The sequence below is a fragment of the Salminus brasiliensis genome, chromosome 6 (genome assembly GCF_030463535.1).
Source record: "Salminus brasiliensis chromosome 6, fSalBra1.hap2, whole genome shotgun sequence".
Lineage (NCBI taxonomy): Eukaryota > Metazoa > Chordata > Actinopteri > Characiformes > Bryconidae > Salminus > Salminus brasiliensis.
In genome coordinates, this window is record NC_132883.1 from 8,765,482 (window position 1) to 8,788,660 (window position 23,179).

The 23,179-nt window shown below is 36.9% G+C and overlaps 2 protein-coding genes and 1 long non-coding RNA gene across 5 annotated transcripts; 2 read left to right on the forward strand and 1 right to left on the reverse strand.

Moving 5' to 3' along the window:
- Window positions 1-1,575: 1,575 nt before the first annotated feature.
- LOC140556775 (tumor necrosis factor receptor superfamily member 5-like) lies at window positions 1,576-9,095 on the forward strand. The gene is made up of 8 exons (XM_072680841.1): window positions 1,576-1,778; window positions 3,567-3,878; window positions 5,780-5,905; window positions 6,001-6,156; window positions 6,261-6,348; window positions 7,450-7,649; window positions 7,859-7,915; window positions 8,338-9,095. Exons 2-7 carry the CDS (start codon window positions 3,749-3,751, stop codon window positions 7,906-7,908), a joined length of 750 nt encoding a protein of 249 aa, XP_072536942.1. The 5' UTR covers window positions 1,576-1,778; window positions 3,567-3,748; the 3' UTR covers window positions 7,909-7,915; window positions 8,338-9,095.
- A 2,043-nt stretch (window positions 9,096-11,138) lies between these two features.
- LOC140557260 (uncharacterized) lies at window positions 11,139-21,145 on the reverse strand. Of its 3 annotated transcripts, none has more exons than XR_011979809.1 (6): window positions 20,781-21,145; window positions 19,834-19,988; window positions 19,639-19,678; window positions 19,467-19,491; window positions 19,185-19,336; window positions 11,139-11,616 (listed from the first exon to the last, which is right to left on the reverse strand). It is a non-coding gene; the product is annotated as an uncharacterized lncRNA (long non-coding RNA). The 3 variants fall into 3 exon arrangements; XR_011979808.1 differs by adding an exon at window positions 19,011-19,098 and having other exon boundaries at window positions 19,639-19,988; XR_011979807.1 differs by having other exon boundaries at window positions 19,639-19,988.
- LOC140556702 (tumor necrosis factor receptor superfamily member 5-like) lies at window positions 12,828-16,378 on the forward strand. Its single transcript, XM_072680745.1, has 6 exons — window positions 12,828-12,997; window positions 13,565-13,690; window positions 13,784-13,939; window positions 14,076-14,157; window positions 15,820-16,037; window positions 16,305-16,378. Exons 1-6 carry the CDS (start codon window positions 12,865-12,867, stop codon window positions 16,376-16,378), a joined length of 789 nt encoding a protein of 262 aa, XP_072536846.1. The 5' UTR covers window positions 12,828-12,864.
- Window positions 21,146-23,179: the final 2,034 nt, after the last annotated feature.

Here is a 23,179-nt window from a genome sequence, read left to right on the forward strand (position 1 = left end):
GTGCCTCTAATCAACGCTTGCACCTGATACACATAATATAATTTTAATACATTTTAATAGTTTATTTAATCTAATAAATTGCAACTGTGACACATCCATATGACATGTAGACCTAATGTCACCTGTAGTCCACAGAGACACATCCGATACACATACTGCCACATTTAGTTTGGGAAAAAATGCCTTGGTCGAATTTGAATGATTTTGTCTTAGTAACATATTTTAACTGCAACATGACATATAGATTAAAACCGTGTTCAACCAGACGCAGCTCACAAACTTCCTACAGAAACAGACATAACAGTATAGTCAATTAAACAATGTGAAGTCTGCAAAACCTGTGTTTTGTCTTTGTAATGTCTGTGTTCCCTCTGTTACTCTGATTCATATATTTTTTTATGTGATTAAAACTCCCTTCATCCCTTTTGCTCTCGAGTTGGTATTGCCAGATGATGAAACCAACCATGGAAGCACCTCGGACAACGCGCTTCCCCAATTTTCTGTACAATAGTGAATATCCTGGTGTCAGTGGATGTTTGTTCTTATAGATATTACACAAGGTTGGCCAATGTAAACCTTTCTAGAATTTTGTAGACTTGAAATCATAGAGGTAAAAAGGTCAGTTTCCGGAAGGCAAAAAAGAATAAACATCACAAGTGAACACATTCAGAGGGGAAAGGCAAAAACGTCAAAAAAAAAAAAAAAAAAAAAAAAAAGAATCAAGACACAGACAGAAAGTCCAAAGGGCTGGGCAAAAAGCCAAGGTCTAAAAATCCAAAGGTAAAGTCCTACACAGGAACTACCACTCAGTCCGTCACCAACATAGGGGTACAATACTTCACAACTAACTGGGTCTAAAGCCCGGGCTTATATACTATCCTACTTCTCAATACAACAGGTGGTAATCAGAACTCGCCTGTGGGCGAGGATAGCTGGCTGAAGTCACATGATCACTCATAGTGTGTTCCAGTGGATTCTGAGAAATGTCCAGAACTCCTGACACCTAGGTATCTATGTCTGCACTAATAAAGCAATGAAACACAGCTGAATTATCATAAACACATGTAATGCCAAATGTCCAAAATATTATATTGTGCTGAAATGAGGGCTGTGTAAAGAGTGTTTTGTAATTTAATTTATGGAGGGCACTCTTAACAGGATGAAAATAGGAGAATGTATGTCGCTGTGGGTAAGGGTGGGCAGTGGTGGCTCAGCGGTTAGAGTGCCAGGCTATCAATAACAGGGTCGTGGGTTTGATTCTCTGAAATATTCTGGGAGACGGCAGTATTGGTTGTGAAAAAAAGGCAGTGGACCAACAGCAGCAGATTGCATGGCACCCCAACCAACACAAACTGCAGAAACAAACTCTCTCTCTTCCTTCTTGAATAGGCTTTTCTTGACAGTCTTCTCAGGGCTGCAGTCATCCTTCTGCTCAGGCATCCTTCCCTACTACATTCTCCACATTTTTTGATATTCACATTTTTTTAGATGCACTAGTTTACTTTCACTTCTCTGTTCCCTCACCCACTGTCAGGCTGTGGAAAAGTACTTCCTTTTTAGTGTGTATGAGCTCCTTCGACTTTAGTTTGACATAGTTCAGTGTTCAGTGTTCTGTGTTCAGTGCGCTCAGCACAGGTGTGGCCAGATAATAGGCGTGACATCCTCCTCCTCCTGAAGATGAGATACTGAAAACAGAAATAAGGTGTAACTGCTGAACTGATGTTCTAACAAGTTTTGATTGTTGTTTACTGCAAACGGACTACAAACTGCTCCACAAAGTAAGAACATGATTTCAGACAACATGATTTTTATATGGCATGTAGTATAGTAGTTTTATATTTGTACATGTTTTTAATGCAATCAGTTGTATTTCTGCTTATTAAGGGTAGACATTTATTGAATATTTTAAGTTGTTTACAACCCTGTTATCTAGCCTCAGAAAGAAACACAATTATTTCCTTATATGGTAGGCTTCTGCAAAAATGCTTTCCTGTTATTGGCCACAAAGCCTAGCCTAGCCTTGTGTTGCTGCCCTCTCTGTGTCCAGTGTGCAATTAGCTAGCTGAAGAGATTGTAGTAAGGTGTGTAAATGTAAGGTTTTACCCTAGTGTCAGGTTGGCACCCGACTAGCACACACTCGTTTTACTCCTTTTGGAGTACCAGCAGTGGTACTTCAGCAGTGGTACTCCTCAGTGGGAACTTCTCTGAGCGGTGCTTTACCTGGTCGGCTTAGCTTTAAGTCTTTTTAGTCTTGCGTATTCTCCCAAAGTAACCACTGCATTTAGCCTCTAGATGTATGTAACAGTTTGGGGGTTTAGGAATCGGCCCATCTTACAGCTCTGTTTTACGCACATGGATTTTATAGGACACAGCAGTGTTGGTAGTTCACAGTATGTCATGTTCATGTACCAAATTGTCATTATTTAACCAACTACTGTGATTATTGTCAACATTGCTCAAACAGTTCCCTAAAGCTTGTGTATGTGTGGCCTTCATGAAATTTGTAACACCTGGGCAACATTTGCAAAACAGCTAAAGAGATTTAATAACAGTGCTCATTTACAGCCACAGAACACACAGGGAGAGCCTGTTAGCTGTCTATAAGGTACTACTTCAAAAAACAAAATTGAAAGAAATATTTAAATTTAAAATTGAAATAGTTTCAATAACTTGGATTGTGTTTATTGATTAGATAATTAAACATGTAACAAAAGAAATACATGGCTTTTGTTGATCTGACCAAAGCTTTGCTTCATATTGTTTTTATCAACAATAATAATTGAAGTAGTTTTTGGATTGAACTGATGACATGTTTAAGAATGAGGTACATCAGTGGTGGTGTTTTCATAAATGATTATAGCTACATTTCAACCACAAGTATTTTTAACTCTGTAGTAGGAGTATTTGCTTGCTGGCAGAAGGTTACCTGTTATGAATCCTGGTGTATATATATAGTAGTTTCAGAAGGTAAAAATACAAATTTTAATGTTGGTTAAAATGAGAATCTGAAATTGTGATACAGAACAGAAATCCCATCAACACTCAATATACTGAACTGAAAAACTGTTGAAATGAAATTAATGAATAAATAAAATGAAATTAATGAATAAATAAAATGAATAAATAATGGATAACTGCATTTAATATTTCACCTGTACATTTTAACATTTATTTATCCCTGATAATTTACTTTAATGATCTATCTGAAATTTTGATGTCAGATCAAGCTTTAATACCAGATCAAGCAGAGGCAACAGTACATGGGAGAAATGAGCTATGAGATTAGTTATGTATTTATTAATAATTTATAACCTGATTGTTTTTTTCACTTGTGACAAAATCTTTTCAAAAAGTATTTTCAACTTGTCATCTGGTTTAACTAATTATTTATTTATGTAATACACATCATGCAGGGACATGCCTAATCTAGACAGAGCAATTATCTACATTTTATCTGTTTGTGTAATTAAAAGATAATCCTCATCACACTGACTCAAAACATATGACCTTATTGAATGTTCAAAGTCATTTTCATCTTTTTTTAAATATTTGCTCTTTCTTTTCAGTGTCTTATCCAAGAATGGAGATCTAGCCTAGACACTAGAACATGGGATTTTAAATGGATGCGTAGAGAAGACGATGATCTGCATCTGCAGATCTCCCAAAACTGAAATCTGATGGATTAAAATACCACTTCATTACTGCTTTCATTACTGCTTTCATTGCCAGTCACAACTGCACTTTCAAGATGATTCGTAGCTTGGAGATCATTTTTCTTATTTTTGTTTTTTTCTCCCTCAACTTCAAACTCTGTTCCTCTGCATGTGCTCGTGCTGAATATGAGACAAATGGACTATGCTGCCTCATGTGTTCACCAGGTAAGTCAATGGTGATGTGTCTGTGCTATGGTACAGAGCTGTGGGATGGTAAAAGTTTGTGTTTTAAACTGGTGTCTAAACGTGTAATCGCTTAAAAGCTTATTAAAGCTTTGTTCAGTGTTGCAGTGATGCAGAAGTGAAGATATACATGAAGTGCCATCCAAAGTTTCTGTCACTGTGAATCCTTAAATCAACACCAATAGCATTTTATTATAATAGCTGCTTTAATATCATTGAGATGCTCCAGCAAAAAGTGTGGGGGTTCAAAACACGATTTGTCTGCAGTGAAGGCTATAAAATGATAGCAGTGGGTTTTCGGGTACCCATTTCCATTAACATAATTAAGACGTCTGAAGCCTGGAATATTCAAAATATTTAAGCGAGCTGCTTATATGATTTCTAGAAATCAAATCAAGCAAATCAAAACCCCTCTTTTTTACTTCAAAAGACCTTCAAAGAAGAGTCATCAGAAGAAAACTCTCCCTGCTGTCAGCCCAGCGGCGCCGCGCCCCCAACCTCCGCCCGGGGGCGGTTTCGGGCCGCGGGCTCTTTGGGACTTTTCAGTCGATGTTGGGTTGATTTCAGTGTTCATGTACTTTCTGTTCCTCCTGTTGGTTTTCACCTAGGATTTTATGTTGATTCGTTTCACCTGAGAGCATAGAGAGTACAAAGGGAGCAAACGCAGAGGCCTCGGCGCCGAGAATTACTCTTGCGATGCCAAGCTGTGAGGTTGGCTTCACGTTCAGGAGACTTCTAGGAGAGTCTACGGGTTTCGGTAGTGGATGCTCTATCAGAGCGGTTTCACGTTCAGAAGGAGATTGCTGTCTGGGTCACCGGCTGGTCACCACTGGGTTTTGGTGTCCGGTTCCCTGGCACTCTAGTCCAGTAAGTTTCTCAGCGCCTGACGAGCGCGGTTTTGGGGTGAGGTTTTGTTGGTTTCTTTGAGTTCTAGTCTTCCTCCCTCTGTTTGATTTGCCCGTTCTCGCTTTGCTCCCGGGCTGCGCTCCAGCCTCAGGTAGTCTCCCCAGGTTAAGCCCCATTTCTGTTGTCCCCTGTTTGTTTCGGTTTCTGTTTATTGGACCCTGTACTCTGCTGCCTCGTTTTGTTGTGTTTGTTTGTTTGGTTTTGTCATTAAAGACTATGCTCTTGCATTGTTCTGTCCCTGCGAGTGTTCCCTTGTCTCGCCTAGCCAGCAGGACACCTGCATCCTCAAAATTCCCCAAAACTCAGCAGCAGATGATTTCTAAGAATCTAAACAACCCTGATGCGTTTTGGAAACAAAGTGCTGTTAAAATGTTTGGTTGTAGTGAGCAAAGGGCTTGTGTTGTAGCCAATGGCTGGGGGAACATTTCATTAGTAAAGGGAAAAATTAATTCAATTAAATACCAGCAAACTGTGGAAGCAAATATGCTGATGACGAAAAGAGGATGGCTTCTACACTAGGATAAATGCTCCTCAAAATCTATGATGGACTACCGCAAGAGGCTCAAGCTGAAAGTTCCTAACTTAAACATCAAAATATGTGAATAGGCCTCAGAAAAGTTCATGCAGGTTTTTACAAGAATGAATGGGAAAAATCCCCCAAACCGCTGGCTCCAAAGAGTACTGACAAACTGTGATACTTGACAAAGGGGATGTTAAGTACTGACCATGCACTTTTACTCCGGGCCCCTTTCCTTTTTTTTGTTTTGAATCTGTAAGACATTAAAATAAAAAAAGCAATCTTGATTAAAACATTAAAGAATTGTGGCATTTGTAACATTGCCTTCTGGAAATTGTCTTTTTTTGCTCACTTAGCTATTCACAGTAACAGAAATGTTGACCAGGGGTGTCCAAACTTTGCCTACAGAAAATGCTAAGTTAAATGGGTGAGACTTTCACTTTTGCTGGTTTCTTTGTAGGAAATCGTGTTTACAGGGACTGCACCGAATCTTCCAGCACTATTTGTGTTCCATGTCTTGGTTCAACTTTTCTTGATGCACCTAATGGCCTTAAAAACTGCTTTGGTTGTACAGTTTGTGATCCTGGTAAGTCTGTCTTTTGGAAGTATACTTCTCTCTGTTTTGTATTGAAAGAATATTGATGCATTTTAGATTTTACTGTATCTTTGTATTTTTCCCAGGTCTGGGGTTAAGAGTAAAGACTGCCTGCACACAATTATCAGACACAGTGTGTGAGCCACTAGAAGGATACTACTGTTCTGAAGAAAACAGAGGCAGCTGTATACTTGCACTAAAACACAGTAAATGTAGCCCTGGACAATACATAAAACAAATAGGTGTGTGTAATATCTCTGTATAAACTTTATTTTTACATACATGCCTGGATGGGACTTTGTTCTACTTAATTCTCTGTGACGGAGCAGAACTTATCTGTTTGCAGGAACGCCATTTAAGGATACTGAGTGTGCTGGGTGTGCAGGCGGTACCTTCTCAAATGGCTCTGTTCAGATCTGTCAACCACATTCACAGTAAGTGCTCACTTGGGTGCATTACTGAAGGATGAGTGATTACTGATGGCACACTTGTACAAGATAAAAAGATAAGCAGCTGATAAATGTGCACATAGTGGGCAATACATTGAGCCATAACATTGAAGAGGATATATTACTAAAAACAGATACATTTGGGTACCTGCAGTGCCTACCAACCCACAAACTGTGGAATAAAATAAAAGCCCCAGACTGTTTTTGTGGGCTGCCTAGGTCAGAACAGGTCATTCACCACACTACTCAGGTTTGACTCCCCTTCTTACATTACACATGGGTTCTGTCTAAAATGGGCTTGATTGATCCATCACTGATTTGTAGTTTTAGCATCTCCACCCATGGTACTAGACCATTCTCATTTTTTCTAGAATGGTCTAGTAACATTTTCATGTTTTGGCTAATCACTGTATTTGTGATGAGATTTAGTGCTATAATGTTGAACTAACTGGGCTGGACTGGGACACAAAGTCAGCCCTGGCATGTTTGGCCCAGGTATCCCATCATAATTGGTCACTGGTACACTATCTTTATGGTCCACTTAAATGTGTGCAGCATATCTTTTGTACTGTTGCCCAAAACTACTAGAAAGTGAGTGTACTGAGTGTTAAGTATAGATGTGAATTCCTGATCATGCAGAGCTGCACTGTGTAGCTCAACGCTGGAATAAGAATCCCACATCTTCCACAGCTGAAAAGGGCTGCTTGACTATTGCTAAAAATCCCATCACTTTGAACTGGTTTCCTGACTGTTGCTGCTGTAACTTGAAGTACTGGTCAAATGTGGTCTGCACAGTTTGCTGGCATTTTTTCTAGCCAGTGTCAGTGTCAGTTAAGTTCTTAAGGCCAGAGTTTAGTTCAGTTTAGAAACTTTCCTCACATAACAGACCATTCAAAGCATACTATCACCAAACTGTGCCAGACAGCAGTGCTAAATGACAAGAGCTCCTTAGCATGATCTAGAACATCTCCATAGTATAATGTATGTATGTATGTATGTATGTATGTGTGTATATATATATATATATATATATATATATATATATATATATATATATATATCATTTGCTGTTTTGCACTCTGCCAGGTGTGAAGATCTGGGACTTTCAGAAATAAAGCCTGGGACACCTTCATCTAATGCTGAGTGTGGAGTTAAGGTTTCAGCTGGTCTAATAACTGGGTTTGAAGGGAACATTGTCATTCTTGTGGCTGTAGCAGCAGCAGCAGCAGCAGTTCTCATATTTCTTCAAATAAAACATAAGGCATGTTTGCCTCAATCATGTAAAGGTAAAGTTTGCATTTATTAAAACTGTTTAGAAAATATGTTTTGTGCCTTGCATTTTCTATTGTTCTTTTAATCTGTGCACATTGTTAAAGTGTTGTTTCATACAATGTGATTCAGTCAGCGTATGGCATTTTCTGGTCTGAGTAAATATTAGTAAATATTGTTTTAATACAATGTGAGAATTAAAATGTCATGTGATTCTCCCTTTAAGACTGCCTCCTGGGTAATACTGATGCTGCAACCTTGCACAGGAGCTGTTAAAATGAAGGCAAGCAGATATTGTTTTTTTATTTTGTTTTGTAAAAGGAAAAGAGGAGACTCTGGAAATGGGATGTTAGTTTATTTGAAGTCCTCAGCAATGATCAGATTGATCTGTTTAGTGGCTAACTTCTGTAGCATTTTAGGATGTGCAATTTAGGATGAAGCCATTTCACCACATGCTTAGGAAGCCACGTCACTACTGTTTTCAAATTTCGTATTGGGCAGATGTTACAAGCACAATATTAAATTTAGTTTCGTTTACCCTTCTCTCCTGTTGCTTACCAACTAGATGTCCTAACAACGTATTAGCTTAGCTTAAAAGGTAACTCTGTGAGGGGAACGAGAGTTCGAAATTGTGAAAGAGACTTTGAGTGGAATGATTCTAAAGCTGTCTACACACAGGTCTGCAATCCTTTCTCTTTCTTGCAGCTCCTGTGATCCTGATCCTGACACGCTTCTGATGATACCTGAGGAGGCATCAGATGTGGATGATGGTTTAAATGCTCCATAGAGCTCACTCACACCTGGCCAAAGCTGGAGACACGGTCAGAATCATGTGTACAGAGCTATCAAAACCGTCCGGCATGTCGGACTGACTGAAAATCAAGCCCAGGAAGATGGACCATGGATTATCTGACCAGTAGGCCAGTAGTTTTACAATTGTGTATCAAGGCCTGGTTTGAACAACGCAGAACGCTTCCTTCCTTTCTTCCTTTATTTTCACCCTCTATACCTCAGACAGTACAACCAGTACAACAGCAACTCTTTGTCACAATGAAAATGAAGGAGAGTATATCTACCTGTATATAGGCATATATACCTATATGTATACTTTGTCTAGTCCTTCAAGTACCTGTGGTGAACAGCAGACTGGACTAATAATAATTCTAATTTTAATAGTTTTTGGTGTCACCCTAAGGAGAACTCCTGTGTCTGAATTCTCTCAAGGTTTCTCTAAATAGACATCAAGAGAGTTTTCCTCACCTTGGTTGCATCTTTACTGTGTTTTTCTTAAGGTTATTAAACAAAAGTTATTAAAAAAAAAGATACCTTTGGTTGAGCTCTGGACTTGCTGGAACCATAAAGAAGTAGTTACACTTCATACTTCAGTCTGTTCTCTGTGTAATGAAACAAATAAAACTTGTTGATGCAATTAGTGCGCCCTCTAGGGGTGAGACACAATAAAGGTAAGAGGTAAGGTTACAAGCACAGCCAACAATACTAACACTTCCAGTCATTTATTTCAAGATGATCATTTTTAACAGCTTTTAAAAGGTAATGATGATTAAAATGCTAAATTCAGAACATTGGCTTCAGAGAGACCCAAGACCTAGAATACCACACAGCGGAGCTAAGAGAAAAGAAATGTAGGCTACCTTACTAACAGCACAAAATAAATACCAGCCAATAAACTGAGAGTAAAAGTTGGTAGACACAAAATGGCAGCTCACCCTGATGTTTCCTGCTGCTAAACTATAACTAAGAAAACATGCTGAAAAAAAAACTCTCCCACCTTTCCCATTGGCTCCTGGCACTATCTATTTGCATACTGGGTATGTTTTCCCCCATTGCTCGCAGTCAGTGTGCAAACAATCCTCCCAGGCTACCTTCTTCTACGTGTTCACTTAATATCTATATTGTATCACACTTTCGTGGCCTCTGTGTTGAAGGATGTAACAAGTTACCACTTTATCTTATGCTAAGTGTGCCAGGGAACCTAATTAAACTAAGTTATAAGAGTTACTTAAGTTATTTAATTGTTTTATGTGAACATTGATACTTGCCACATGTACTTGTGTTTTGGTCACACAAGAGCCTTATGTAGTTCCAAAAAGAGTAAATCAAGAGCGTCCTTGGCGTAGTTGTGTCATCGCTCTTGAGTTTTCTCCTCTACAACATTCAGAGATACAGCCATTTCTTTTTAGGGAGGACACCCAGGTGATTGTTCGGCTCCTTGTCATATCAAGACTCCAGCTCACTGCAGGCTGGTCTTCCTAAAAGTGCCACCAGGCCCTTCAACTGAACCAGGAATCTGCACAGAAGTCTAAACATTCTGACCATTTTTGAACTTCTGCAATCATATTATTTTGCATGAAAAAAATGAAAAAGTGCCTCAAAAAAGCTATTAAGGAAGTTTATTATGCAGATTTAACAAATGCAAGATCTCATGATTAGTAAGAATACACAAGGTACAACACTACTTTAAGTAGTAGTTCAGGCACCTTAATTCAAGCACAGGATTTTTGGTTTAGTCACTGGATTAGTGAGAAGCTCACACGAGTCACAAGACCTTTGGACACTGTTTCATAAAACTTGTTCCTGCTTTGTTCCGCATAACTAGTTTTGTACTTGTGGCTTTAAGCAAAGGTAGCAGAACTGATTATTGTTGATTCTGAGTCGGAGTGAACCATTTTACAGAGAGGAGACACGCAAAGCTTGCATAAAAAACAAACAAACAAACAAACCTTTGAACATTTTCACTTTCACTTTATGTAAATTATATACGCGCTTCTGTTGTTTTGTGGAAAAGTCTCCCCTTCAGGGAAGAGGTGTGTTTTATTTTTGTGAACGAAAGAAAGATGATTTTCTGTTTTTGAAAAGCAACAGTATAATGAACTCCAAGCTCTTTGTGTTCTGTAGCTTCTTCCTAAAGATAACTTTATAAAATAGCTATTTTTGGGAGATACTTCCAAGGTAAGACAACTTTAAACAGCACATTTTCAATGAACTATATAGGTTTTATCTTATATTTTTGTGTATTTTAGTATGAACACTGATATTTCCTGGTTCTTACATGCTGGAACTTTCTGGAATTTCAACAAAGTAAAAATACTTCTAGTATCTTCAGCTCAGAACAGTCCACAATGTTACAATAAGATCCTTCGTGTGTGTGTGTGTGTGTGTGTGTGTGTGTGTGTATGTGTGTGTGTAAAGTTAATGGTTGCTGGTATGGTGTTTCCTAGTATTTATACAAGGTTAGGCAAATGTGTACTCCATTCTTGGACTCCTAGACCCTGTTTACACCATCTTGAGTATCAGGATTATATCTGGATAAGATAATACTCATTTAACCCAGATACAAATCCAATCACTCAAACCTCATATTTGGGGCACATGGGGTAGCAGTGTAAATGCTATAACATGTAAACATTTTACAGTGTGTAATGTAACCTGCGTAATTCAGCACTTGCAAAAATGGCAATGGATACAATTAACTGAATATTAAAAATACATGAAACCATCATTGCTTAAAATGAAAATATATTTTTATCACAAATTGATAAAAATGAGAATCTGAAATTGATTACTTTGCTGAAGATCAATAGTTTAATTCAACACACTGAACTTGTGCCTGAAAAAAGATGTATGTGTTGAGTATTTAGTCACTTTATTCACTTTTAATGAATGTAATGAGACTTTGATTTCCTGTTTTCACATTAGTACAGCCTTTAAGGAGCTGATAACAATATTTAGTCTATTACTTTTACATATTAATATAAAGTCAGGTCAAATTTATTTGTATAGCGCTTTTTACAACAATTGTTGTCACAAAGCAGCTTGTAGGGTGTAAGAGCATGCAGCTAGTCTGGCATAGTTAGAGGTGGGATGGACGGGCCTGCTGGTCAGACTGGTAGGTGGCAGCTGGTCTGATGCAGGTAGACCTCAGCAAGCAGTCTTCCAGCAGGTCGGGCTGGGTGACCATTTACTCTGAGAAAGTAAAGAGACTAGTTAAAAAGAGAGACAGTCTACACAGTCTAGTTAAAAAGAGAGAGCCAGAAGGTAACACAGACACAGGAGCACCCTGCAACGCTAGCGTCCATCTGCTCCACCGTCCACAAACCTGAGTGATTGCATGTAAGCAGCGAGACGACAGCTCCAGCATCTCAGTGTACTACAATTCCCTGTGTCCGCGGACCCCTGGACCTACAACCTTTATCTAAGGGGAAACATTAGAAGCTAAACTAAACAGATGAGTTCTCAGCCTAAATGTAAATCTTGAGACTGTGTCTGAGTTCTGAACATTATCTGGAAGGTTATTCCAGAATTAGGACTTCATAAGAAAAGGCTCTTCCCCCTGCTGAGGTTTTCTGAATTTTGGGAACTGCTAAGAAGCCAGCACCCTGAGATCTAAGTAATCTTGATGGCCTCATAATATGTAATAGGATCTCGCAGGTACTCAGGAGCCTTTGTATGTTAATAGAAGAATGTTGTAGTCAATATGGAATTTAACTGGGATCCAATGAAGTGCTGATAGAACTGGACTGATATGGTCAATCTTTTTAGCTTTAGTAAGAACCCTGGCTGCAGTGTATTGAACTAGCTGACATTTATTGAGGTAACTGCTGGAACAACCTGACAAAAGTGCATTACAGTAATATAGCCTTGAGGTAATAAAAGCGTGTACTAGCTTTTCTGCATCCTGAAGAGAAAAGGAATTTCTTAGTTTGCCAATATTCCTAAGATGTAGAAAGTCTATCCTACTAACATTAGCTTTTTATGCCTCTCAAATGATTATCTGAAGCTATATGTTGCTCAAATGATAGATCTATTAATGTGGGTACTAACATATTATTCTGAATATTGGTTTTCCAAGTAAAATATCTAAGGATTGCTAAGCATTTCTTTACATTTAGCATTTGGCTCAGTGGTGAGTTACATAGAGAATCTTGGTTTTAACTGTAAATGCATTTTTCTATTATTTGATATCAGATCAGTGACCTGATTGTTTTATTTATAACTTTCTAAAATGGTTGTTCTTCTTCTGTGTTTTTATGGAACAGAACACCTACTAGGAACTTCCGGATGTGTATAGAAGATGATTAGCTGAATCAGCAGATCTCCCAAGATTAAAATCTAATGGATATTTGGGATTGAAATACACACTATCAAAACTGCCTTCAGCGGAATGTGAATGCTCGTTTCTGGTTTTATTTTTGGAAGACTCTGCAACAGCACATGATGATTTGTGGCTTGAATATTGTTTGTCTTATTTTGTTTTTTTCCTCCGTAAACTTTAAACTCTGTTTTTCTGAATGTGATCATTCTGAATACAAGATAGATGGAGACTGCTGTAAAATGTGCACGCCTGGTAAGTCATATGATGATTCATATGAGATTTAAAACAAGAAGTGGTAGTATAACAAGAGTACATGTTAAAAACCAATGTTTAAACCTGTACTCACAAAAGCAAAGCTGACATACTAATATAAACACTCGAATGAATATACATATACAGTTGAAACCAAAAGTTTACATATAACACACTATAAAAAAGACACTTTTGGATTTTTTTCTCACTGTCTGACATGAAATCAGATTTAGGTAAATAAGGATTCATACAATTATTCCCATTTGCTACAATGAGAGAAGGAATTTATATTACTTTCTTCTATTTATATATAATTTTTTTTTTATTATATTTATATATAACATCCATATATATAGGTAGGTATATAGTCTGTTTCATGCAAAAAAAACAACAACTTGCATCTCCAATTTGAATTTTTTTACATAAGTTACATCTGGCAGTTGTTTTTTTTCTTTGTATTTGAGCTATTATTAGGAATGCTCCAAAAATTACTTTTAATAAAATATTTTATTTAGATTCATTGAAACTTAAAAAGGTAGAGTGTAACTTTAGCTTGTTCCATTGTAGGAAATCGGGTTTACAGGGACTGCACTGAATTTTTCAGCACTACATGTACTCCATGTATTGGTTCAACTTTCCTTGATGCTCCTAACGGCCTTAAAGAATGCTTTCGCTGTAAAGTTTGTGATCATGGTAAGTTAAGAGTTTTATGTGTACATGCACTGTATGATCTCAAGTCTGTTCTTTACAATTACGACTTCTAGATATCACGGTTTTTTTTTACAGGTAAGGGGCTACAAGTAAATATTGCCTGCACACACACATCAGATGCAGAGTGTGAGCCACTAGAAGGACATTTCTGTACTGAAAATAACAGAGGCAGCTGTATACATGCTCAGAAACACCGTACATGTGACCCTGGAAAATACATAAAGCAAATAGGTTAGTGTAATCTGTGTTATAAACTGAATATGTGAATGTACTAAGAGCTTTTGCACCAGTCATTTTATATAAACGACTGGGTTGCACTTAATTCTGCTTAATTCACTGTAATGGAGCAGAGCTTGTATCTTTTCAGGGACAGCAGTTACAGATACTGAGTGTGGTGAATGTGTAGATGGTACCTACTCAAATGGCTCTGTTTGTCAACCACATTCAATGTAAGTGCACACTTGAGTGTATCATTGAGTGATGAGTGATGATTAATCAGTTAATTGGGATTATGAAGAGTTTCCCCAAAAATTGTTATGGATGCTGTGAATAATGTCAAGTACGAATACAATTTGGGAATAATAATAAATGAATGAATTTAAGATGCATATTTACAGATTATATGGTGCATATACAGTGGGGAAAAAAGTATTTAGTCAGTCACCAATTGTGCAAGTTCTCCCACTTAAAAAAATGAGAGAGGCCTGTAATTAACATCATAGGTAGACCTCAACTATGAGAGACAAATGAGAAAAAAAATTCTGAAAATCACATTGTCTGATTTTTAAAGAATTTATTTGCAAACAATGGTGGAAAATAAGTATTTGGTCACCTACAAACAATTTCTGGCTGTCACAGACCTGTAACTTCTTCTTTAAGAGGCTTCTCTGTCCTCCACTCATTACCTGTATTAATGGCACCTGTTTGAACTCGTTAACAGTATAAAAGACACCTGCCCACAACCTCCAACAGTCACACTCCAAACTATGGTGAAGACCAGAAACAAAATTGTAGACCTGCACCAGGCTGGGAAGACTGAATCTGCAATAGGCAAGCAGCTTGGTGTGAAGAAATCTACTGTGGTAGCAATAATCAGATCCCTCGATCAGGGGCTCCACGCAAGATCTCAGCCCGTGGGTTCAAAATGATCACAAGAACAGTGAGCAAAAATCCCAGAACCACATGGGGGGACCTAGTGAATGACCTGCAGAAAGCTGGGACCAACGTTACAAAGGCTAGAATGAATGGGGCCATGTATTGTGAGATTTTGAGTGCAAACCTCCTTCCATCAGCAAGGGCATTAAAGATGAAACATGGCTGGGTCTTTCAACATGTTCCCAAGGGCAACAAAGGAGTGGCATCGTAAGAAGCATTTCAAGGTCCTGGAGTGGCCTAGCCAGTCTCCAGATCTCAACCCCATAGAAAACCTTTGGAGGGAGTTGAAAGTCTGTGTTGCCCGCTAACAGCCCCAAAACATCACTGCTCTAGAGGAGATCTGCATGGAGGAATGGGCCAACATACCAGCAACGGTGTGTGCCAACCTTGTGAAGACTTACAGAAAACGTTTGACCTCTGTCATTGCCAACAAAGGATATATAACAAAGTATTGAGATGAACTTTTGTTATTGACCAAATATTTATTTTCCACCATTGTTTGCAAATAAATTCTTTAAAAATCAGACAATGTGATTTTCAGAATTTTTTTTCTGATTTTCTCTCATAGTTGAGGTCTATGATGTCAATTACAGGCCTCTCTCATCTTTTTAAGTGGGAGAACTTGCACAATTGGTGACTGACTAAATACTTTTTTTCCCCACTGTATATGCAGCTGACAAATGTGTGCATAATGGAATATACCTGTGACGCTTGCAAATTAAATGTGCAATAAACACAATGATAACCAAGTTTACTAAAGTGCAGCTCAGTGTAGTGATTTCCTGCCCTAACAGTCTGTCTACGCTTGCTCATTAATCACCAAACTCTGCTGAACATAAGTGCTGAGTAACAGTAATTCCTCAGCCTGATCTAGATAATCTCCTAATGCCTCTGGTCAGCTAGTGTAAAAAAGGCATACTTCATCATTTGCTGTTGTTTTTTTTTTACTCTAACAGGTGTGAAGATCTGGGACGTTCTGAAGTAAAGCCTGGAACACTATTTTCTGATGCTGAGTGTGGAAATAAAAGTTCAGCTGCCCTAGAGGCTGGTTTAGAGGCTGGTAAAGAAGCTGGTGCAATTGTTGGAATTATAGTTGTCATTATAATTCTTGTGGCTATAGCATCAGCAGTTCTCCTATTTCTCAGAAAGAAACACGAGGCTGTCCCGCAAACAGGTAAGTTTTTTATATTTATTGTTTAGAAAAATATCAATTTTTTATGTCTTGCGTTTTAAAAAAAAGATTGTACACAGTCTCTGGGCTGGATAAGTATTCCTTTTGGTCTGACTGGTACAATGTTTGGTAATTCCAGCTACTGCACCATATAAATATAAATAATAACTGCATAAACTGGTTAGAGTGAAAGGAATTCAACCAAATTTTTGTATTTGTTCTCTTAAGAAGTCTTCTGAGAAATGGTGTAAAAATGGCTACTCCTCTTAGCCTCAGCAAGTATGGACCATGTGTTTCTGCTAAGCTCAGCTCATCACCTGTATGCACTCACCAGCCTGAGCTGAGGATTATGCGTGGACTCATATGGACTCTTTTTTTTTTTAAGTGTCTGAGTTTGTGTTGCCTTTTACCAAGTCTTTTTTGTTTTGTCTACTATTGTGAGTTTCAAGCCTTACATTTCTGAATCGCTGAATGCAATCCAGTGCTCACAGCAATGCTCCAAAATCTAGTATAATGCCTTCCCTGGACAGTAGAGAGCTACCCCAACAAAAGCAGGACATTCTGCATTCTGATGACTGCAGAAGTTACAGGTGTTGTGGGTTCGAATCCAACAGGTGGCGCTTAAAGACTGTCTAGACTACACACTAAGGCAAGTTCGCTGTGTCCACTAGTTCAACTCTGTGCTCATCAGAATGTTCATAAAAACTCAGCTGGATGTTCATATTTTGCTGAAGTTAATAATTAATTAGCTTTCAAATTTAAGAGAATTAATGAATTGACATTGTTACAACAACACTAAATTGCTACCTTCCTTGATGGATGCTAAAAAAAAAATCTATTCAAAAACACAAGCACATCCAAGAATTTTCAAATGCTACATTTTATAATACATAATTATCTTAAACACCAATTCCAGTCAACATCAAGTTGATAAAGGCATTTACACCCATTTCTCTGTATGCAATTATTGCTTTACTCTTTACAAATTAAATATAAAATACTCAAAATGATTGAATTGGATCTAAATAAATAAGACATTATTTGCTATTATTGTTGTTATAATCAAAGAAATAGTTATAATAAAAGAAAGACACAAATGGTGTTTTATTACTGAAACAAAACTCTGAACCTTAACCCAAACAATAAATCCATGACCATAAGCAGTTAATAGTCATGTTGCACATAGAAACTTTAAACCACAAACCGAACATTTAACATAAATTACTAAAATTACTAATAACCACAAACATGAAATTAACAACAGGTAAGGATTCTTTAATGTAAGTTGGAAGTAGTTCTCTCTAAATGAGCTAAACTTAAAAAAATATTACTTGGCTTGACTGAAATACTTATTACTTGGCTCATAAAGTAAACAGTAACATGACACATTACCTGCTGTCTGACATCTGATACAGACTTTGCTGTTATTTGGCTATCACCTTTTTTCTATAGTTCAGCATCTCACCTATGCATTTACTCCAACAAAAGTAGGATACACTCTTTTTTATATTCTTGATTTTAGAGGAAACAATGAATGAGCAGGCATCCCAATACTTTTGTCCATACCATATAGTTTGCATAGCTTATGTATTTTTGATTAATCCAATGATAGATCTCTGATTTTAATATAATAAGAAGTCATGTACAATCTTAAAGATTAAGGCACAACATGATGACACTCAGAGAACCCTCTGAATTTTGGTTTCCTAGAGAACCATATTTATAAAAGAGATTTGTAAAGAACCTTTACACCAAACGAAGGTTCTTTAAGTCTTTCCAAGGGTCTTCACACCCACATGTCTGTATTACAAATATGTTTTTATGAAACCCAAAATGGTTCTTCAATAGCATCATTTGAAGAACCCTTTGTAGCACATTTATTTGGTGTATTTGATTACTTTGAATTACATTCACATGTATTTTGTCTGAAGTGTTATGGGAGTGCCTTGCACCTCTTTTCTCTACAATTTTAAGAACTTTCCGGTTCGTGCAGCTTAGGGCCACAAGAAGTCTCCACTATTGATCTTTGCCATTTTTCATGAGCAGGCTTTCCAGAGTGCACATCCTGGGCTAGAAGTGAATCCAAAGAATTATACATTATATCAGCACCACTGTTTTTCTTTTTTAAAAATATTTTTTTCAATCAAATTTTTACAGCAGAGCTCCAAAAGCTAGTAGAAGGCCTTCCCTGGACAGTAGAGAAAGCTACTCCAACAAAACCAAGATAAACTCTTGATTGATAAACTCAATGAATAAACAATAAATGAGCAGGTGTCCATATACTTTTGTCCATACTGTATAGTTTCCATAGCTTATGTATTTTTGATTGATCCAATGATAGATATAATATAAGAAGTCATGTACACTCTTAAAGATTAAGTCAAAGGGTTCTCTGAGTGATGACACAGAAGAAATCTGTTATATATATACTGATGGAATGGAAGCCTTGAATTAGGCTCTGCGTGCCACAGGACAGCATCAAGGACTGTATTACAAATATGTTTTTATGAAACCAAAAATGGTTCTTCAATAGCATCATTCGAAGAACCCTTTGGAGCACCTTTATTTAGTGTATTTGATTACTTTGAATTACATTTACATGTAATTCGCCTGAAGTGTTATGGGAGTGTAGAGAGAGTAAGTGAAGAGCCTGCAGCTGTTATAGAAGTCTTCACTTTACTGAACATCTTTTTTCTCAAATCTCTCTTTTCAGTTCATTCTCTTAGTGTGTTCGTAATCTTTTTTACTATCAGTTCTGATTCCTGATGTTATATCACGGAAATTAGAAGTGGTGTTTCTTGATCTGTTTCTTAGTCTTGTTGTAGAAAATTACACAACAGTGTGATGTGACCACTGACATCTTTTGTACAGCACCTGTGTTTAGGTTTAGATTTATAATTTCAGAAATCATTTATTTTAAAATACTCATTCACTAATCAGAATTGTTAAATAAACACTTGACAAGTGAAGTCTTACTTTGAATGTGGTTGACAAATTTGAAGAGAGCCATTTGAGAAGCTACCATCTGCACAATCTGCACATTCAGTATCTTTAACTGGTGTCCCTGCAAACATACAAGCTGTGCTCCGTCACAGTGAATTAAGCAAGTCTTCCATGCTTTAGAAAGAGAAGAACAAAGTTTCCACTAACCTCTTTCCTTCATGTATTGTCCAGATCTACAATGAGTGTGTTTCCGAGCAAGTATACACCTGCCTCTGTTTTCCTTAGTACAGTAATATCTCTCTAGTGGCTCACACAGTCTGATGATCGAGTGCAGGTGGAGTTTTCTCTTAAACCGTTCCCTGTGAAAAACACAAAACACTGTTCATCTGTAATAAAATCACTACTAAGAACGCTGTGTATTTTAAACACTGCTTTTCAGAAAGTTCTACCCCTAATAGAGTCTTGCTGCAGACCTCAGAAGCAGCTTACCATGATCACACACTGTAACAGTTTCCTAAAACAAAAAAAATCATCTGAGAGAATGATAGTAATATTTTACTATATTCCAATATTTAATCTGATTCTACTATAAATATAGTAAAAATGAATTTTCTAAACAGTACTGTATAAAATCAAAAGGAAGTATAAACTTCTGACTTACCAGCTGCACACATGGGGCAACATTTTCCATCTATCTCGTACTTAGGCCAGGTACAGACACAAAAGCACAGTTCAAATTCCAAGATGAAAACAGCAGCAATAACTAAATTCTCTACAGTGTGATTCATACTTAAAGTGCTCTAGTATTTGTTTTCTTCCAATAAACAAAGGCAAAATAAAGATTTCTTCCCAACACCTGCGTGTCTCACTGCTTGTTTTCAGCCTTTCACAGAAGGCTTTTTGTTGGGATTTCAGTCTCAGTCTCAGAAGACTCATACAGCTCATCTGGCTCTCCACACATGCTCAAAGTCCTAGCTTGGTATTTTCTTCTTCTGTTTCTTGGACAAGAAGCTAAAACAAAGGATAACTATTTTAGAATGGATACAATATTTTGATTTGATTACTTTGATTACTTTGATTCACTTTTACAAATAATTTGCTTTAAGTGTTATGGGAGTGGATCAGGATTAGATGCGATTACACTTCATAAATGTGTGATTGGATGTGTATGTACGAGAGAGGCGAATCCCGGAGTGTTTTCTAGTTAACAAGCAGCATCTCCTTAATGCTTATCAACGTCCTATATTTTCTCTCTCTCTCTCTATATATATATATATATATATATCCTATATATAATGTCCTATATTTTCTATATATAACTTTATGTAAAGATATATGCATGTGTATGTTATTTTGTACTGAGAATAATCACAGAAATCAGTTCAAACATAATTATGACAACACAAAACACAAAAAACAAGATTAGGAAAAGGGCCTGCAATTGTTACATAACTCTAAGGTCTGCTTAAATCCATATTTTACCTTTTATTAAATGCAGTAATAAATAAATAAATAAAACACTTGAGACTTCGCTGTATATTCTACAAGTCATCTGAACTGAGAAAGACTTAAAGGCAGCATTGATACACACATTCCACTTTGACATATTCTGTTTTTGCCACTGAAAAATGCCATTTTACTCTAATTATCTTTCTTTTAGTGCATGGAATTTTCAGTTACTCTTGTGAGTAGTGTATCTTTTTCTTTCCAAATGTTGCCTTAGAAATGTCTCATACCAAATGTTTTTACTCATACCTCAATTTCCCTCAAATTAAAGAAGTAATGTTAAAGAAATGCACCTACCCTTCACTGATGGTGGACATGCTGCTAGAAAAAACAGGTAAGTAATCTCAGCTCAGGCATCGTGCAGCATTTCAGATCAGAAGGTTTGTTTCTGCTAAAAGTACAAAGACGAGAATCTGCTTTCAATTTCAGTCACAGTTCTCTGTTTCTCCTCCGCCGTAGTTTAAAATGTTGTACAAGGAGATGCTGGATCTGTGATGGACCTCCAGTGGTTTAAGAATTTTTCTCAGTTACAGTGAAGATGTTGTGGAGAATAGAACCATGAGACACAAAACCTCAGCACAAAAATGGTTGGTTCAAAAAGTTCAAATTATTTTTTTCTTTCCTTTTTTGACAGACAGCTTCAGTGATCTGCTCTGTGTCCCTTCTCAATGAAAATAAGCTTGGGGAGGAACCAAGACTTAAAAGAGGAACCCATACTTCTCAAGAAAAACACAAACATAGTGAATAGCACCACAAAAGCGAAGCAAAGTGGGAAGTATAACAACGAAAAACTGTAGTGAGAGCAAGTCATGTGAATGGGAGTTAATAAGTGCTTCCAAGCACTGTCATCCAGATCCAACACTTCCTCTGCTAGAAAGAAAAATAACTCCTTCAGCTCAGGTTGATAATCTTTGTAATGAAATGTTTAATCAAACATTTGAACAAATATGCACCATTGCCACATTAATACAAACACATTTGTAATGACTGAATGACAAAATGTACTGGTAAAATGTAGTGGTGTTTGACAAATTTCTGTTTCTTCACTTTCATCAACAGTCCAGGTGTTATGTCAGCTAGCTCTACCATTCAATCTGCTGGACAGTAAAATACTTTTACTTAATTCAGAAATTACTTGGAATAAACTCTTATTTTACATTGATGTCCTTTTAAAGTTAAGACCATTTTTGCCTTCTCCAGTGAAGTCCCTATTTTGGAGATGTGTTTTCATGTTTTTCATTAAATATTTGCCACATTAATACAATACATGGAACAACTCTATTTTGTTTTCAGTTGTTAGAATTTGTGGTTAAAGGTTTAGAGGTTTCAGTGCATTTCTATAAGAGTGTTTTGCCCACAATAGTTTAGTTTGGATACTTCCTGTCTGAATATTATTGTACCGGATGCAAAAGCTGTATAAAAGCACCCAATTCCAGTTCAGGACAGACATGTCATAGTTGGAACAATGTTGATATTGCTGAGAATTGTGGACAAAAACCGGTGGAATAATAACATTAATAACATTAATAACATTAATAACAATAATAATAAAAATAATAAGAAGTAGTAGAAGAAGTAGAAGAAGAAGAATGAGTGTCCTTTTTTAAAATGTTTATACTGGTTTATGCAAGGAACATCACTGGATCATAGTGAAACATGGGTAATTTGCCTTCATAAATGTGTGATCGGATGTGTATGTACGAGAGAGGCGCATCAAGTCATCATAGGGGCACTCGTAAACACCTTTGTTGATGAAATTTTGAGAAGAAGGACACCATACAGCCTTGCAGTCTGTGCAAATAGGGGTGCAAGGGTGCAGGTGTGAGTAATAGGACAGGGCCTTGAGCTAATGACGACTGTTTTTGTAAGGACTCTTTTTATAGGTGTTATAAGAGTTTGTGTTGCCTTTGAGTTCCTGAAATCCCAGAGTGTTTTCCAGTTAACAAGCACCATCTCTTTAATGCTTATCAATGTTCTATTTTTGTCCGCTGTATAGCTTTATGTAAAGATAAATATCATTTGTTTGATATTTTATACTGAGAATAAGCACAGAAATCAGTTCAAAAATAACATTAAATAAGCATTAAAATAGGCTTTGTGGTGAAAAATGAACAATTAAAAATCATCCACAATTAGCTCATGGCTTTAAAAAAAACTCAGTGATTAAAATATTAATGAAATTAATAGCACTTAAAACCTCTCATTTACTCTCAGTAAGATCTTAGTGTTCCTTTCTGTTTATCTCTCTTTATCTCAGATTATCTATGTTTATTACCTCTGTTATTGCACAGTCAGAATATACATTTCTATGAAACCCACCACATTAACGTGCCCCAGGGTGTCAAGGCTTGTCCTAAAGCCTCCCTTCTTGTGTATAAACTGAGACCAAAGTAAGCTTGACTATTTAATCTTTAGATGATGACTTCAAGCCAACAGCCTTAGAGTGCTGATGTATTTTGTCTTATCCATGAATAGAAAAAAACATACTGGAGGCACTCAGTCTGAGCTCAAATTCTCTCAAGATCCTTCAGTTCACAATCTCTCAAACCTTTAATTACTACAGTCTATTCAAAACATACTAAATGTATATGATTAATGATAATTCAGTTAGTTTAAATGAGGACTTGTAAATATATGATGAATCACAGCAAATTCAATTATGATCAGTAAAATCCAATAACCCAGACTTATAACTG